Genomic DNA, 16,540 nt, shown 5'->3' on the forward strand with positions numbered 1-16,540 from the left:
TGTCTGTATATATTGTAAAGTACATAATATATACAGTCGACCCCCGCAAAGTTGCAGTTCAGAGTTCGCGGCCTCAGTGGATTTTTCCTTAGAACCTATCTAATAATTGTTAGTGGAAACTGCAAATATCCTCCGCAATTTTTATGGCTTTTTTGTGTCAATACTGTACTTTAGAGAGAACAGGAAGCAACTGTAGAGGAAATGCGGCTTGGGATGGTGAAAGTAGCCAATAGAATTTGAAACTGCGACTCCCAGCAGTCCCTGCAGGGGCTCTAATTGGTCTGCTGAGTGTGCTGGGGCTGTTGGGGTCAAAGGATGACAACGCGGCTTTTAAAAACGGGGCCGGTGACCAAAAGCAAAAAAAAAAAAAAAAGTTTTTGTAATTTGTGTTTCAAGTTCCTGTCTGCCTTCTGTTGGGTTACCTGTACTTATTCATTTTGTCCTGGATCGTTTCGTGGTTGGCGTCTGGATTGTCTGCGGTCTGCGTGTGTGCATGAGGACTATAAGTGAATTCATGGCCATCCTGCAAAGAAAGGAGCGCTCCTGAACCTGTCCACCCGTCTTCACCATTTCAGGAACTAGCAGTAGGACTATCTTTACTTTCCCATTCAACGTGTGGATCTCTGGACTATCTATTTTCATCATTACATTTCATCCGTTGCTGTTTTTCATGATGTGTGTTTTGTTGGTGCTTTATTGTATTTAATGTGTAATCGCCGTAAAAGGAACAGGGGTGGTATCGTTGCTTTCATTTATTTCATTTGTTTTCATTACATTTTTTATTTGATGTTTGATTACCTTATTGCTTTGTTTTTGTCTCTGTTTGTGAGTGCATGCGGGTCGGGCCAAGGCTGGGTGCATCCCTGGAATCTCCCCCATAAAAATAAATAAATTGCCGTCTTCACCACGGTGTGAATCTTAGCGGCACCGGACACTACAGTGTTATTCATTTCTCCTTGCTGCTGATTGACTGTGATGCATCTCCATTTTAAAATTTAAATGTAACAGATTACATTTAGATGTTTTAATCTTAACATTAATTAAAGACATTTACAACTAGGGCTGCAACGATTAGTCAACGTAATAGACGACGTTGACGTGGATTTTTTTATTGTCGACGCATCATAAACAGAACCTTCAATAGAGGCTCCAGTCACAAAGAACCACATTGGTTTTTGTAACTGCAATGCACTACATGAACGTCTGGGGGCAGTATCGTTTGTTATTGTTTGTCAAGACTGCACACAGTCCTACCAACGAAGAACGACGTCTGAGGAGAAGAAGAATGCAGAGGAAAATAAAAGTGGTTGCAATGGCGAGTCGGATAGAGGAGGGGAAAGGAGATGGAAAAAAATTGAGACAGAAACTTTCTAAAGTGTGGGAGCACTTCACCGAAAAAGAAAAAAAAGTTGAATACAGATTATTCAAAGTGGAGCGTTCTTTTCACGGCAGCACCACCGCGATGCATGAGCATCTGAAACGCAAGCATCCTGGAGCTGTGATGCTGCCGTCTCTTGAGAGGTAAGTTTTAGCGAGTAAAGTAAGCGTCATGTGTTAATGTTGATGTTTGTACTATAATGTGTATATCAAGGTTTCGACAATGATAGTTAACCCTTAAACCGACACATACTTGGAGGTTAATGCACCTCTGGACGCCAAATACTTTTTAAGTAAACGTCACAATTCACAAACAAAATGTGAAAATTTAATGGAACACATTTGTTTTTTCCATGCAAAGAGCATCACAATTACGGCAACACTGCTCATTTTACACACTGCAAATGAACTGTAAAAACTATAAAAAAAAAAAAAAGAAAAAAAAAACTACTGCAATAATCTATTATTATATGTTCAAGGTGCAAGTGCATTTGAACTGGCTGCACGCAAACACACAGAGGTAAACGCTGATGATTGCAGGCTAGTCTAGTGTAGCGGCTGAATCCCAGAGACAGTGGTGCTACAGTACTGCCGGGGCCGGCAGTGGTGTTGAGCTGGCTGCTCAACGAATAAACGGCACTGACTGATCAGCTCCGGTGTGCTGGCAAATTGCTCTGTGAAGCAAATATAGCCAGTTGCGGGATTCAATGAATGTATGTCGCTGAATATACTCGCCCCCTGCGTGCTGGCAAATTACACTCAGACACGACTATAGCCGGTTGCAGCATTCAATGATTATACATTGCCAAATATACTTGGCTCCGGCGTGCTGCCAAATTGTACTGAGAAACAACTTTAGCTGGTTGTGGAGTTCAATGAATGTACGTCACTGAATGTACTCGGCTTCGGTGTGCTTCCAAATTGTACTGGAAGCCGAATCCAGCCGGTTATGGCGGTTTAAGGGTTAAATGAATATAATATCAGTTATTTTTGCTAACGTGTTTGGAGCTATAGTAAACGAGTGAATAGGAGTAGCTGAGCCATAGTTTTTTTTTTTCTTCTTTTTCGTATAATATTTGAGTTCATATGAATAGTAAACCATCTCTAACTCTTTGGAGTGTATCAGTAATTAGCTTGTTACATATTTTAATCCGTTATTTTTTTATTTTGGCATAATATAGTACATGATGTGATAAACTAAAACATTTTTCCTTCAGAGTGTGATGATTAAAACATCTTTCTCTGTCTGCAAAACCATTTTTGTATATTCCTGCTGCCTCTACTCCCTCTGAGCGTCTCTTCTCAGCAGCTGGGAACATTGTTTCAAAGAAGAGAGCCAGCCTCACACCAGAGCATGTCGAAATGCTCACGTTCTTGCACTGCAATCAGGAATATAAGAACTGAATCTTTTATAAAGTGTACATTATTGTTTTATTTTATTTGAATTGAAGCTTTATTTAAACTTTTGGACTTTAAGACACACCAGTGGCCATTTTTGGCTAAGTTAAATGCACTTTTTTTGTTTAAAGACTATGTGCACTTTAGTTTGCATTGTTTAATGTATTTCTTTTTTATTGTGATGGTCACACTAATATAAAATATCTGATTATTTTCAAATTCATATGTTTCACTGGTTATTTTGATTAACGCAGAGACATCAGGGTGACATTCACAGGTGGACAGATGTGAGCAGATGAGGTAAGACATGCACTGGAGCCCAGAACAGGATGTGCAACCACAGTTCGCAGGCATCAAAATAGTCAGGCATGAAATAATCGTGACCAATTGAATAATCGGAAAAAAAAAATAATTGAATGTTTAGTCGACTACCAAAATAATCATTAATTGCAGCCCTATTTACAACACTAATAAAAACTAACCAAAATGCAATCTCTAATTACAAAACTAACCAATCAAAACGTAATTTCAGCTTTTGAAAACGGAAATTAGCCTGAATAAAAAAGGAATTAGTTTAAGGTATTACATTTTAAAATTGCATGAACTACAAACCCACACAGATTAAACTTTAAAGATGTTACTATAACTTAAAATATCTGTTTAGACTTTATTGAAAGACTGCTTATTTCATTTTATGCTCTGCAATGATACTTGGGATGCTAACGATAAAACAGGATTTTTGCTAAATGTGGTATTTGTTAGATTTATTTTATAGAATGGACTAGTATAGATTTTCTAGTATTAAGAGATTTTTCATCCTACCGTTGGTAGTTCTTTTGGCTATCAAATAGATCTGTTAAATCGTAGCTTTACAGTTAACATATGTATTTTTTGAAAAACTGGTATGATTATATTATAGGTATGATTATATTTTCTTTTCAACTATAAGTTCTTTTCATCAGCCACCAAAACTGAATTTGCCCAAAATAGTTTTGGTTAAAATGGCCACTCTATGCATGGATTTAGCAAAAGATGTTCTAAATGATGTTTTTGAAAACAATACATAATGGCAAGAATATAATGTCATAACCAAATAAATAGATCACAGATACATAGTAGATCACACTGACAAATGTATGCCAGCTAAATTGTGTGGTAATAAAAGATTTCAGGAAAAATTAGTGCAGAGAGAAATTTGTTCTGTATGATGCTCTCTAAACATCGGAGAGTCACTGTGGAGAAAACTGATGGAATTTAATTTATTTGACGCTTACAAATATGACAATAAGGATTCCATGCATGTTAAAATGTTTGCTTCAAGTGTTATGCCATGCCATGACTTTCCCTACGCTTTTGAAGAGTGTGTGGATACTTCTTCAAAGTCAGAGGCTCTATATCTAGATATGTCCAGCTTAATCAGCACCTGTAACAGTTATTACTGACATTTGGGATGGCTCTTCATTTAGAATTTTGTGAGGGATTGCACATAATGAGGCAATATTAATGGCACTGTACAGGTACCCTTTTATTTAGATGGTTTTTGAGTTTTTCCCATTTGTGTGTAGTGTCTCTACTGTTATACTGTATATTTTATTTTGCAAATAGTATAATCACAATTTGCAAAGGATACATAGAACAGACAAAAGAAATTATATTTTAATTGTATGCTGTATTTGGAATTCTTGACGACACAACCAGGACTTTCTGTGGCTTTGGCCTGTTGTATTTTGTGTTATAGTTTATATAACCAATGAGGCAACATTCATGGTGAAGGACAGTAGTGTGTGTTGCATGCTGGTCAAGTATGCAAATAGGAAAATGTACTCTGTACATGTGATAATACATTTGAGGTGCACTGTAATATATTTTTTATCAACTTTAGATTTTTCACACTTTAGATGGTATGGGGTGTCTATGCACTATAATGAAGTGCTTATTGTTTACCTAAGCTGTGTAGAAACAGAAGAACCACCACAAAACAATTTCTGATTTTTTTATACAACTTGCTAAGTTAGCCTTCTTCAGAATAGGTTTACCTTTCTTAGCCTGTACTTTAACCCTATGGTTTGCTGAGCAAGCTTCCCAGCTACTGATGCTAATGCTTTCCATGTTCCAAGTAGTTAATGGAAAAATTATTACAAAAGAGGGTTTTATACATGGCACTAAACTTAGAGCTTGTAACATTTTAGCAAGCAGGCAAAGCTTTTTAACATTTATGTAAGTGCCAACTAAATTAAATCTACAGTATGCAGTTTTCTCCACAGAGATGTAATGAGCAACCCGCTAGCTAACTATGTGCATTAATCACTGTGCATTTTTTCCCTGACTTTTTTGCAATGCCACGATTTTTACTGTTATACAGTGCATCCGGAAAGTATTCACAGCGCATCACTTTTTCCACATTTTGTTATGTTACAGCCTTATTCCAAAATGGATTACATTCATTTTTTTCCTCAGAATTCTGCATACAACACCCCATAATGACAACGTGAAAAAAGTTTACTTGAGGTTTTTGCAAATTTATTAAACATAAAAAAACTGAGAAATCACATGTACATACAGTAAGTATTCACAGCCTTTGCTCAATACTTTGTCGATGCACCTTTAGCAGCAATTACAGCCTCAAGTCTTTTTGAATATGATGCCACAAGCTTGGCACACCTATTCTTGGCCAGTTTCGCCCATTCCTCTTTGCAGCACCTCTCAAGCTCCATCAGGTTGGATGGGAAGCGTCGGTGCACAGCCATTTTAAGATCTCTCCAGAGATGTTCAATCGGATTCAAGTCTGGGCTCTGGCTGGGCCACTCAAGGACATTCACAGAGTTGTCCTGAAGCCACTCCTTTGATATCTTGGCTGTGTGATTATGGTTGTTGTCCTGCTGAAAGATGAACCGTCGCCCCAGTCTGAGGTCAAGAGTACTCTGGAGCAGGTTTTCATCCAGGATGTCTCTGTACATTGCTGCAGTCATCTTTCCCTTTATCCTGACTAGTCTCCCAGTTCCTGCCGCTGAAAAACATCTCCACAGCATGATGCTGCCACCACCATGCTTCACTGTAGGGATGGTGCCAGGTTTCCTCCAAACGTGACGCCTGTCATTCATGCCAAAGAGTTCAATCTTTGTCTCATCAGACCAGAGAATTTTCTTTCTCATGGTCTGAGAGTCCTTCAGGTGCCTTTTGGCAAACTGCAGGCGGGCTGCCATGTGCCTTTTACTAAGGAGTGGCTTCCGTCTGGCCACTCTACCATACAGGTCTGATTGGTGGATTGCTGCACAGATGGTTGTCCTGCTGGAAGGTTGTCCTCTCTCCACAGAGGACCTCTGGAGCTCTTCAAAGCAGCAGAAATTTTTCTGTAACCTTCCTCAGATTTGTGCCTCGAGACAATACTGTCTCGGAGGTCTACAGACAATTCCTTTGACTTCATGCTTGGTTTGTGCTCTGACATGAACTGTCAACTGTGGGACCTTATATAGACAGGTGTGTGCCTTTCCAAATCATGCCCAATCAACTGAATTTACCACAGGTGGACTCCAATTAAGCTGCAGAAACATCTCAAGGATGATCAGGGGAAACAGGATGCACCTGAGGTCAATTTCGAGCTTCATGGCAAAGGCTGTGAATACTTATGTACATGTGCTTTCTCAATATTTTTATTTTTAATAAATTTGCAAAAATCTCAAGTAAACATTTTTCACATTGTCATTATGGGGTGTTGTGTGTAGAATTCTGAGGGAAAAAAATGAATTGAATCCATTTTGGAATAAGGCTGTAACATAACAAAATGTGGAAAAAGTGATGCGCTGTGAATACTTTCTGGATGCACTGTATACAGTACACTGTATAAATACCTCTCTGCACTTTGTCCATTCTACAAAACACAAGGATTCCTTTCTCCAGTACATTCCATCACAATGGTTTTAGAATAGGATTAAAAAAGTACTGAATGCTTACATTTATATTTTTCTTCTAAAAGCCCCTTGGAAAGGGCCAGCAATCCAATCTTCATGGACAGCACACGAATCTTGCCACTGCGTCCGCTGGTTAGTGAAAAATAACCATACAAAGACAGTCAATTTTTCCTAAATACTGGAAACTCTTAAGAAGTTGCAAAAAAAGTACAGCTTTGAATTTTTAACAAGCACTTAAAATTTGCACAGTTCATTTATATTTCTGTAGTGGATGAAAAATTTATGCAATAGTAAAGAATTTTAATAACATATATTTGATGTCAGCTGATACCTGGATGATAATCCTTTCTGTATCCACTATGACGGGCATTTGGCAATTTGGATCTTAAAGTAATATAAAACTGTTTATGTAATTTTGGGAAGCTGCCAGATGGTGACAGACTGGACCCCTTAACATTTTATTGTTTAATATATTTGTACACAATTCATTTTCTCAAAAGCCTCATCAAGTTTCAATAACAGATATGACAAATGAATTTAGCAAATATCATACTGTACTATAGTTTAATGGGCATTAAATCAAGGAATGAATCGCATAATACCATGATGGATACCATTCAGTTGTTCTTTTCAACAGCAGAACTTGCTCTTTTAATAATATCATTTTGAATTATAAACAAACGACGTGATGTTTGATGCTTCTGAAGTTTTGTACTTTATTTAAGCACCATTCTGAAAAATAATCCATACAAGTGTTCTTTTCTTTGAAGCCTGTATGTTACTGATGATAGACTTAAAAAAACCTGATATTTGCAATAGTGGCAGGCTAGATAGACCTGTGATCAAATCCTGCCATGTCACCTGTCACAGAGCAGAATGCGCAAAACCCATGTCCATGTTGTTTTTAACATGCACTTTGCTTTCCTACTAAGATGGGTATCTGTCTGCTACAGGATCATAGACTAAGGATATGCATGTATGAAAGAAGTCTATAAATAAATGTATATAACCCTGCAGATTCTTAGATCTACTAGGAGCATTAAATGGTGATATGATAATCTGATTTTGGTAGGCTCCCCACCACGAATTCCGTTCTTAAATTTTCTCCACTTTTAATGGTTAAATCATTTGTAATACAGTGTTGGTTTGTTTTGAAATAACTTCTAACACTGTCAGAGATTTCTTTTAATTTACTAAATGACTTATTACATAAAAGCACAACAAATATTCATTAAGCTGCTGATTTTATATGCTTTTGGAATTAACGCCTGCTGATCAGTTCATCATTATGCTTTGGTACACCTTATTTTAAATAACCTTTTAATTTCATCATCAGCCTGTTAGTGAATTTTTTAAATATGATGACAGACTTTTTGATCTTTAAAAGTGAAACATATAAAGAAAAACAAGAATTTATGCGGGTTGCTTGATATATTAGATGAAATGGTGAAGTATGTTCTACAATAGACTGTATACTATACTGTATAGACTTTTTTGTTCATGACCTACCAATTAATTCTTTTATAAAATATGCACAATAAACAACAGAGCATTATTTTAACTGTTAATTTGTTCTCAATGATTAACAAATAAATTGCAAGACAATACCTGTATAATACTTAAAAATTATTTTTTATCTTGGTTACATCTTTAATGTCAACTTCATAAATCTTAAATGGAATAGAAAATATTTTGAATTAAACTTTTAAAATTTTTACAATAAGGCAAAGAAGCAGACTTAGCACAATCAATTTTGGATTATTCATAATCTGCAAATGTTTCAATTTGTGATTTATTTATTTTTTTTACAAATGAATTCCTACAAATGATATCCAGGATAGAGGATACATCCTTTCATGTGCCCAAAGTTACGTAGAGAGTTTAAGCTTAAAAAACGGGTGGATGGCAGGATAAACATGATATTTCAAGTGCACCAACCTCTTCCTAATGAAAATATTTCAGAATGGGTAAAGAAAAACAAACAATTTCCAGGTTTCAAAGTTTTGTGGAAGAATAAACAAAGACAAACAGTAGAATACAAACAGTAATATTTTGTTTTAAACATATACTGTATATCAAAGTATAAATATAACATGAGAGATAATATGGTTGATAGGAAAACTATCCAGGAGGATAGCTTTTCAAAAAAAAAAAGAAAAAAAAAAAAAAAGGCACTGAGCCTATCAGGCTATCCTTTGGTTCAACTGTGCTGCAACTTAGCATTACCATTTGTAATTTATAATATACTTACGTATCATACACGTTTAACAGCCAGTTCAAACACATGTCTACGCAGAGAGGCACATTCACCAAATCTTTGTGATTTTCTTCTAGTCCATCATAGATGGTCGTCAGACAATTAATAACATCTGGGACGTTCAAAAGCTGATCATTCTGATTAAGTTTGTGTTGTTCAAAAACGTCCTGTGCAACATTAAGTTCCAGTAAATCCACTATAATAGAAAGAACAGAGAATAAAACAATATGTATGCCCTTTCTGTTTGGACAGGTAAAAGAGGTAAGGATTTATTCTGAGAAACTGGACATTACAAATCTATAGCTGTTTTTAAACATATACACTCTTCCAAAGTTAACAAAGTGAAAAAGTAAACATGTGGTCTGTGGTCCTAAAATACCATAGTAAAAGTGAGCATGGGTATGTGTCCAGGGCTGGTCTTTGTGTCACTCTCACATATATTAGTTAGGAGATGGCTGAATAGATAAATGTCAGAGATGTGTTTTTAGGGTTCCTCTAAAACAAAAACTGACCCTAGGAAAACATTCACTTTTCAAATTGGGTCTGGCCTTAGAGTTTGCCCATAGTCCATTCCAGTTGTGAAGTCTATAGATAGATACTATTCTAGTCTAACTGCTCATTTTCACAGTAAAATGACCAAATCACGATTGGTAAACTACTGGGAACATCATATTAGAATATTAAATGATACTTTTGCAAAGTATATTTCAGGCACTAAGGTATAGTATGTGATCTTCTACTGTTTATTGCTTTGGTCAGCAAGAAGTCCATAACTCAAATTTTCGAAAGCTGACAGACAAACTAGTACACATTTATTAAATCAAAAGGCTGGGCTTATGTGAACCCAAGAAAACAATGGTAGTGTGTTCACTCCTCCTTGTATACCTGTATGATATTACTTGCCAATTTCTGTTCTACTCAGTAGACCTCCTGCTGCCTAAGCTGTGGCCCATAACAACACTCTACTTTAACACAAATTCCAGTGCTGGATCCTAACAGCTAAACACAGCTCATAAGCTTGGTGAAGATGCCACACTGAGACATGGTTTACTAAAGAGCAGGGAGTAACACAAGCTGTACATGTAAGCAACACAATTGTCTCATTAAAGAAAACCATGCATCTATTGGGTTTCATGGCTAAAATGCCAAATAAACACATCGCTAGAGTAAAGACAACAAATTAGCACATGTATGCACTGCAAAAAAATGCATATACAAAAACTATACAAAAAATTTTAAATGGGAGTTGTCTTGCTTGTATTTAGCAAAACAAAAAGGGGTAAACAAAATTTGCATGACAAGATTTAAGTAAGCTAAATAATTGCAAACATACATTTTTAGATAAATCAATAATCCTTACAATAAGAAAAACTACATTTAATATCATGATTTAAACACTTTTCACTTGGCTTATATTTAATTGTTTGCAGTATGATATTTCTACTTGTTGGTGTTACTTAAGTTGAAAATAATCATTTGTGTACTGGATAAATCTTAAGTTTTTATAAGTTTTTCCCTTCAAATAAAATATTAAACTAACTCATGAAAGTATAAGTTTCTCCCTTTAAACTCACAGCTTCAGGCATACAACCATGCTGCAACTTCTATGTGGGTGATGTGTACAAACACATATAAACATAAACAAGTGCTACCGTGAAGTGCAAAGACAGTAAGAAACCGGTAAACCAGACAAGATTTGCATATTTATCAAGCTAAAAGAACTTCCTCTTTTGGCTGCTCCCGTTAGGGGTTGCCAAAGCGGATCATCTTCTTCCATATCTTACTGTCCTCTGCATCTTGTTCTGTTATACCCATCACCTGCATGTCCTCTCTCACATCCATAAACCTTCGCTTAGGCCTTCCTCTTTTCCTCTTCCCTGGCAGCTCTATCCTTAGCATCCTTCTGCCAACATACCCAGCATCTCTCCTCTGCACATGTCCGAACCAACACAATCTCGCCTCTCTGACTTTGTCTCCCAACCGTCCAACTTGAGCTGACCCTCTAATGTACTCATTTCTAATCCTATCCATCCTTGTCACATCCAGTGCAAATCTTAGAGCTGGAGGCGGCAGAGTTAAAGATGCTATCTCCTGCTTTCTGGTCAGTGCCACCGTCTCCAACCCATATAACATAGCTGGTCTCACTATCGTCCTCTAGACCTTCCCTTTCACTCTTGCTAATACCTGTCTTGTCACAAATTACTCCTGATACTCTTTTCCACCCATTCCACCCTGCCTGCACTCTATTTTTCACCTGTCTTCCACAATCCCCATTACTCTGTACTGTTGATCTCAAGTATTTAAACTCATCCACCTTTGCCAACTCTACTTCCTGCATCCTCACCATTCCACTGACTTCCCCTCATTTACACACATGTATTCTATCTTGTTCCTACTGACCTTCATTTCTCTCCTCTCTAGAGCATATCTCCACCTCTCCAGGGTCACCTCAACCTGCTCCCTACTATCGCTACAGATCACAATGTCATCAGCAATCATCATAGTCCACAGGGACTCCTGTCTTATCTTGTCTGTCAACTTATCCATTACCATTGCAGATAAGAAAGGGCTTAGAGCCGATCCCTGATGTAATCCCACCTCCACCTTGAATGCATCCGTCACTCCTACCGCAGACCTCACCACAGTCACACTTCCCTCGTACATATCCTGTACAACTCTTACGTACTTCTCTGCCACTCCTGACTTCCTCATACAATACCACAACTCCTCTCGAAGCACCCTGTCTTATGCTTTCTCCAGGTCCACAAAGACGCAATGCAACTCCTTCTGGCCTTCTCTATACTTCTCCATCAACATCCTCAGAACAAACATCGCATCTGTGGTGCTCTTTCTTGGCGTGAAACCATACTGCTGCTCACTAATCACCTCACTTCTTAACCTAGCTTCCACTATTTTTTCCCATACCTTCATGCTGTGGCTCATCAATTTTATTCCCCTGCAGTCCTGCACATCCCCCTTATTCTTAAATAGTAGCACCAGTACACTTCTTCTCCACTCCTCAGGCATCCTCTCACTTTCCAAGATTCCATTAAACAATCTGGTTAAAAACTCCACTGCCATCTTTCCTAAACACCTCTATGCTTCCATAGGTATGTCATCTGAACCAACGGCCTTTCATTTTTCATCCTCTTCATAGCTGTCCTTACTTCCTCCTTGCTAATCCATTGCACTTCCTGATTCACTATCTCCACATCATCCAACCTCTTCTCTCTCTCTCTCGTTCTCTTCATTCATCAGGCTCTCAAAGTACTCTTTCCATCTGCTCAACACACTCTCCTTGCTTGTGAGTACGTTTCCATCTTTATCCTTTATCACCTTAACCTGCTGCACATCTTTCCCAGCTCGGTCCCTCTGTCTAGCCAATTGGTACAGGTCCTTTTCTCCCTCCTTAGTGTCCAACCTCTCATACAACTCATCATACTCCTTTTCTTTATCCTTCGCCACCTCTCTCTTCACCTTGCGCCTTATCTCCTTGTATTCTTGTCTACTTTCTGCATCTCTGACTATGCCGCTTCTTCTTTGCCATCCTCTTCCTCTGTATACTCTCCTGTATTTCCTCATTCCACCACCAGGTTTCCTTTTCCTCCTTCCTCTTTCCAGATGTCACGCCAAGCACCCTTCTTGCTCTCACCCTTACTACTTCTGCTGTAGTTTCCCAGCTGTCTGGTAACTCTTCACTGCCACCCAGTGCCTGTCTCACATCCTCCCTAAACTCAACCTTGCAGTCTTCCTTTTTCAACTTTCACCATTTGATCCTTGGCTCTGCCCTCACTCTCTTCCTCTTCTTGGTCTCCAACGTCATCCTACAGACCACCATCCTAGGCTGCTTAACTACACTTTCCCCTGCCACCACTTTGCAGTCTTTAATCTCCTTCAGATCAACTCTTCTGCATAGGATGTAATCTACCTGTATGCATCTTCCTCCACTCTTGTACATAATCCTATGTTCCTCCCTCTTCTTAAAATACATATTTACCACAGCCATGTCCATCCTTTTGGCAAAATCCACTATCCTCTGACCTTCTTCATTCCTCTCCTTGACACCATACCTACCCATCACCTCCTCATCTCCACTGTTCCCTTCACCAACAGGCCCATTGAAATCTGCTCCAATCACCACTTTCTGTCCCTTGGGTACACTGTTCATCACTTCATCCAACTCACTCCAAAAATCATCTTTCTCACCCACTGCACATCCAACTTGCGGTGCATATGCACTAACAACATTCATCACCACACCTCCAATGTCCAGCTTAAAAATGTAATAAAAAATAAATAATTAAAAGGTGGTCCAGAATAAAAAAAATGTATTGGCTAATTCTCTAGAAAAAACGAAGAATTTCAATCAAACTATCTACAGTATCTCTGCTTTTATGACTTGGATTCTAACAAAAGACACACACCATACACTCAGGAATGAGAGTGATAGTACTAAATGTTATTTACTCATCTTTCCTGTGCTAAACTGACCTGTAACAGCAAACTACTAAAGAACTACTTGTAGGCAGACTGCTAAAAAAAAGAAAGAAATAATTTACTCCCTTAAAAATTAGAAGAACAGTTAGCAGGAAAAAGTCAGAAGCAGATGAAAAAAAAAATCCAGGAAATGCCTCTGCTCACACAAAACAATTGTTGCAAACAGGGAACTGAATGTGTCAAGGTAGGGTGAAAAGCAAACATTAATTAGTTTCCCTTCAAGCTATAAACTGATTTGAATTAAATTAAAATCTACATTCACACTGAAAATGGCCTGATAAATCTTACTTTTAGAAAACGACATGAACAAAATTGGCCCATCCATAACCAAAAAGAAAATGATTTAATGTCTAAGATGCAACAAGCAATGGACGAGTGTTCCCAACCAAAACCAAAATATCCTTGGCTGTGTTCAGGTCTGTACTTAGAGATCTAATGCACCATACCAGAAAATACTTTCTGTACACTGAATAAATACATACATACATAAAAGGACATGTCCATGCAGTTTATACAAAATAGATAAAACTCAAGATACTCAAGGATCTTGAGAAAATATGCCTTATATTTTTCAGAAATTAGCGGTAACAGAGCCCACAAAAGCCAGATCTGCTAATATTCCAACCTTGGCATACTGCAAACACTATATTAATTTAAACATTTGAATTGCCTTATAAGCTGGAAAGGCAAACACTTCAAAATAAATCATCTACAAGAACTGCTAAGCCAAAATATATTATAATGTGTTATGAATGCAGATGTACAAAACTGTTGATATAAAAATCCTAAACACTTTATTACGTCTTACATTTGTCATAAAAGAGATGTGCTTTTATTTCTTTAGGAAACTGTAACATCTTTTAGAAGTACAGTAATAGATTTAAATAAAGTCCTGGGTCTGATTTCAGTAAATTTTCTGAATGAAACAGCTAATACTTAAACATGGGGAGGAAACAAACAATCAATATTTCAAGTTTACCCTACTTAATGGACTGCAAAAAAATTTAAATCAATCATTATACATTTTGGATATTAAAGAATGGCTATAAAATTCTTGTATTTTGTAATGTTATTTTGTTTAGATGGATTTAACCAAAATGATAGACCACTGAATTTCACTGGAACAAGAAAAGGCATTGCCTATGGTTTGCTTTGTATTGTAGCCATTGTTCAAAGTAGGAAATAAGCAATTCAGATGGACTATCACGTTATACTACCTGTGCTGTAACTGAATCATCTATTCTTATGTATCCATTCTACTATAATGCAGGTGATATCCACCATAAAACTCCAAAATAAAAAGGCTAACAGTTTTTTCATTAATGTTAAACACAGTGACCAGATGTTGCCTGAAAATATTTAAATAGACAAAAAATTTCATTATTAAAAAAAGTTCTTAGTTTTTGCCAAGGACATTAAGGAAACTACAAATACCAATAAGGAGTATAAGGAGTAAATAGCAGTGTGAAGTGCATCAACTGTCCATTAACTCTAGCAGAGGCTACTGAAATGTAAATAGTTTCTGTAATGTGAGATTACTTGAACTCTGTTTTCTCACTGTTGCATCTTAAACAAATCATTTTGTGGCATTTACTTTTTGGGACTTTTTACCAGTGTAGTTCAATAAATATTCTTTTGCTGCCAACATTAAAATCCATACTAAAGATGTAAGATGCAGTGTGGTGTGGTGATTAAGGTTTTGGACTTCAAACACTGAGGTTGTTTGTTCAAATCCCACTAATAACACTGAGTGACCACAAGTGGGTCACTTCATCAGTCTGTGCTCCAACTGGAAAAACAAACAGAACGGAACCAGTTATATTTCAAATGTTTTATGACACCTTGGATAAAGGTGTTGGTTAAATAAGTAATAAGTAAACTTTTTTTTATTTTTGCCTCTCTAATGTGATTTTCTTTTGCCAGTACCTATCACTTCTATTTCTTGTTCCACTAGAGTCATTGTTATATAAAATTTTTCTTTGCAAAAGAATTCAGTATGAAAGATGCTAAATTAAATAAATGTGCCTGCTATAAAGATCACAAGGATCTTTTATATGCAAAGCATCTCATTAATACAGTTTTGTGTAGGATAAGCACAAATCATGGTATGTCTATTTAGTTTTAGATAATCTAAAAACACTGCAAGATAGCAGATATACAACATATGTTTACTGCTGCCAATTTTCACCAGCATTCTACAACAAATCACTGAGCAGGGAAATTCTTTTAAGAATTACTTACAGCAAAGGGCTTTTTGTAGTCTACGAATCTTCATAGCAGTTCGATAGGCAGAGAAGCGAACATTATTAAGATCAGCTGCCAAGAAAAACAAATCAGGCAAACCATTACTACATCACAAAAGACAAATTTATAAACATTATAGAATAATTTATCTTCATATCGGCAAAACTAAAGTAGGTCTGACTCACCAAGTGATTGGAATAATTCGGTCATCTTTGGATGGTCCCAGCATGTGGTTTGGGTTTGATGACTATGGCAAAAAAGAAAACAATCAGTTACAAATTTTACTAGATTACCCTTAAACTGAATGATCATGAAAACAGTTGAACAAAAAAAATTCTTCTTATGAAAATTAATGATTTTATTAGCTTTGTTATTTTTTCTAATGACTAAAGTAACCACTATTATTATAAGGTTAGTCCTAGAAATTTTTTTTAAAATTCAGTACTGTGATGCTTCTGTATATTTTCTCACGTGTGCCTTTTAGTCAATCATTCTGACTTAAACCTTCAGTGCTGAATAATGCATTGTTCTTTTCCCCCATAACTCAAATAATATAAAATTATATATTTTTATATTACTATATTTTTACAAAGTTATTGTCTGTTTTTCACTTGCATTATTATCATTCTTTAATTTAATATTATTTATTGTATCATTATGCTGCTGCTGGAGAATGTGAATTTCCCATTGGGATTAATAAAGTATCTATCTATAAAACTAGTAATCCCTCGCTATATCGCGCTTTGCCTTTCGCGGCTTCACTCTATCGCGGATTTTATATGTAAGCATATTTAAATATATATCACGGATTTTTTGCTGGTTCGCGGATTACTGAGGACAATGGGTCTTTTAATTTCTG

The 16,540-nt window shown here is 36.7% G+C and overlaps 1 protein-coding gene across 4 annotated transcripts in view; it reads right to left on the reverse strand.

Annotated features, from left to right (window-relative positions):
- utrn (utrophin) overlaps nt 1-16,540 on the reverse strand; it is a 552,956-nt gene that overhangs the window by 39,466 nt on the left and 496,950 nt on the right. For all 4 annotated transcript variants that reach the window (XM_028797890.2, XM_051925286.1, XM_028797897.2 and 1 more), the window contains 4 exons: nt 15,867-15,928; nt 15,679-15,753; nt 8,935-9,136; nt 6,727-6,812 (listed from right to left, as the gene is read on the reverse strand). In XM_028797890.2, coding sequence (XP_028653723.1) covers nt 6,727-6,812; nt 8,935-9,136; nt 15,679-15,753; nt 15,867-15,928 — 425 coding nt within the window. The remainder of the gene's footprint in view (nt 1-6,726; nt 6,813-8,934; nt 9,137-15,678; nt 15,754-15,866; nt 15,929-16,540) is intronic.

This window comes from Erpetoichthys calabaricus, chromosome 3 (genome assembly GCF_900747795.2).
Source record: "Erpetoichthys calabaricus chromosome 3, fErpCal1.3, whole genome shotgun sequence".
Taxonomy (NCBI): Eukaryota; Metazoa; Chordata; class Cladistia; order Polypteriformes; family Polypteridae; genus Erpetoichthys; species Erpetoichthys calabaricus.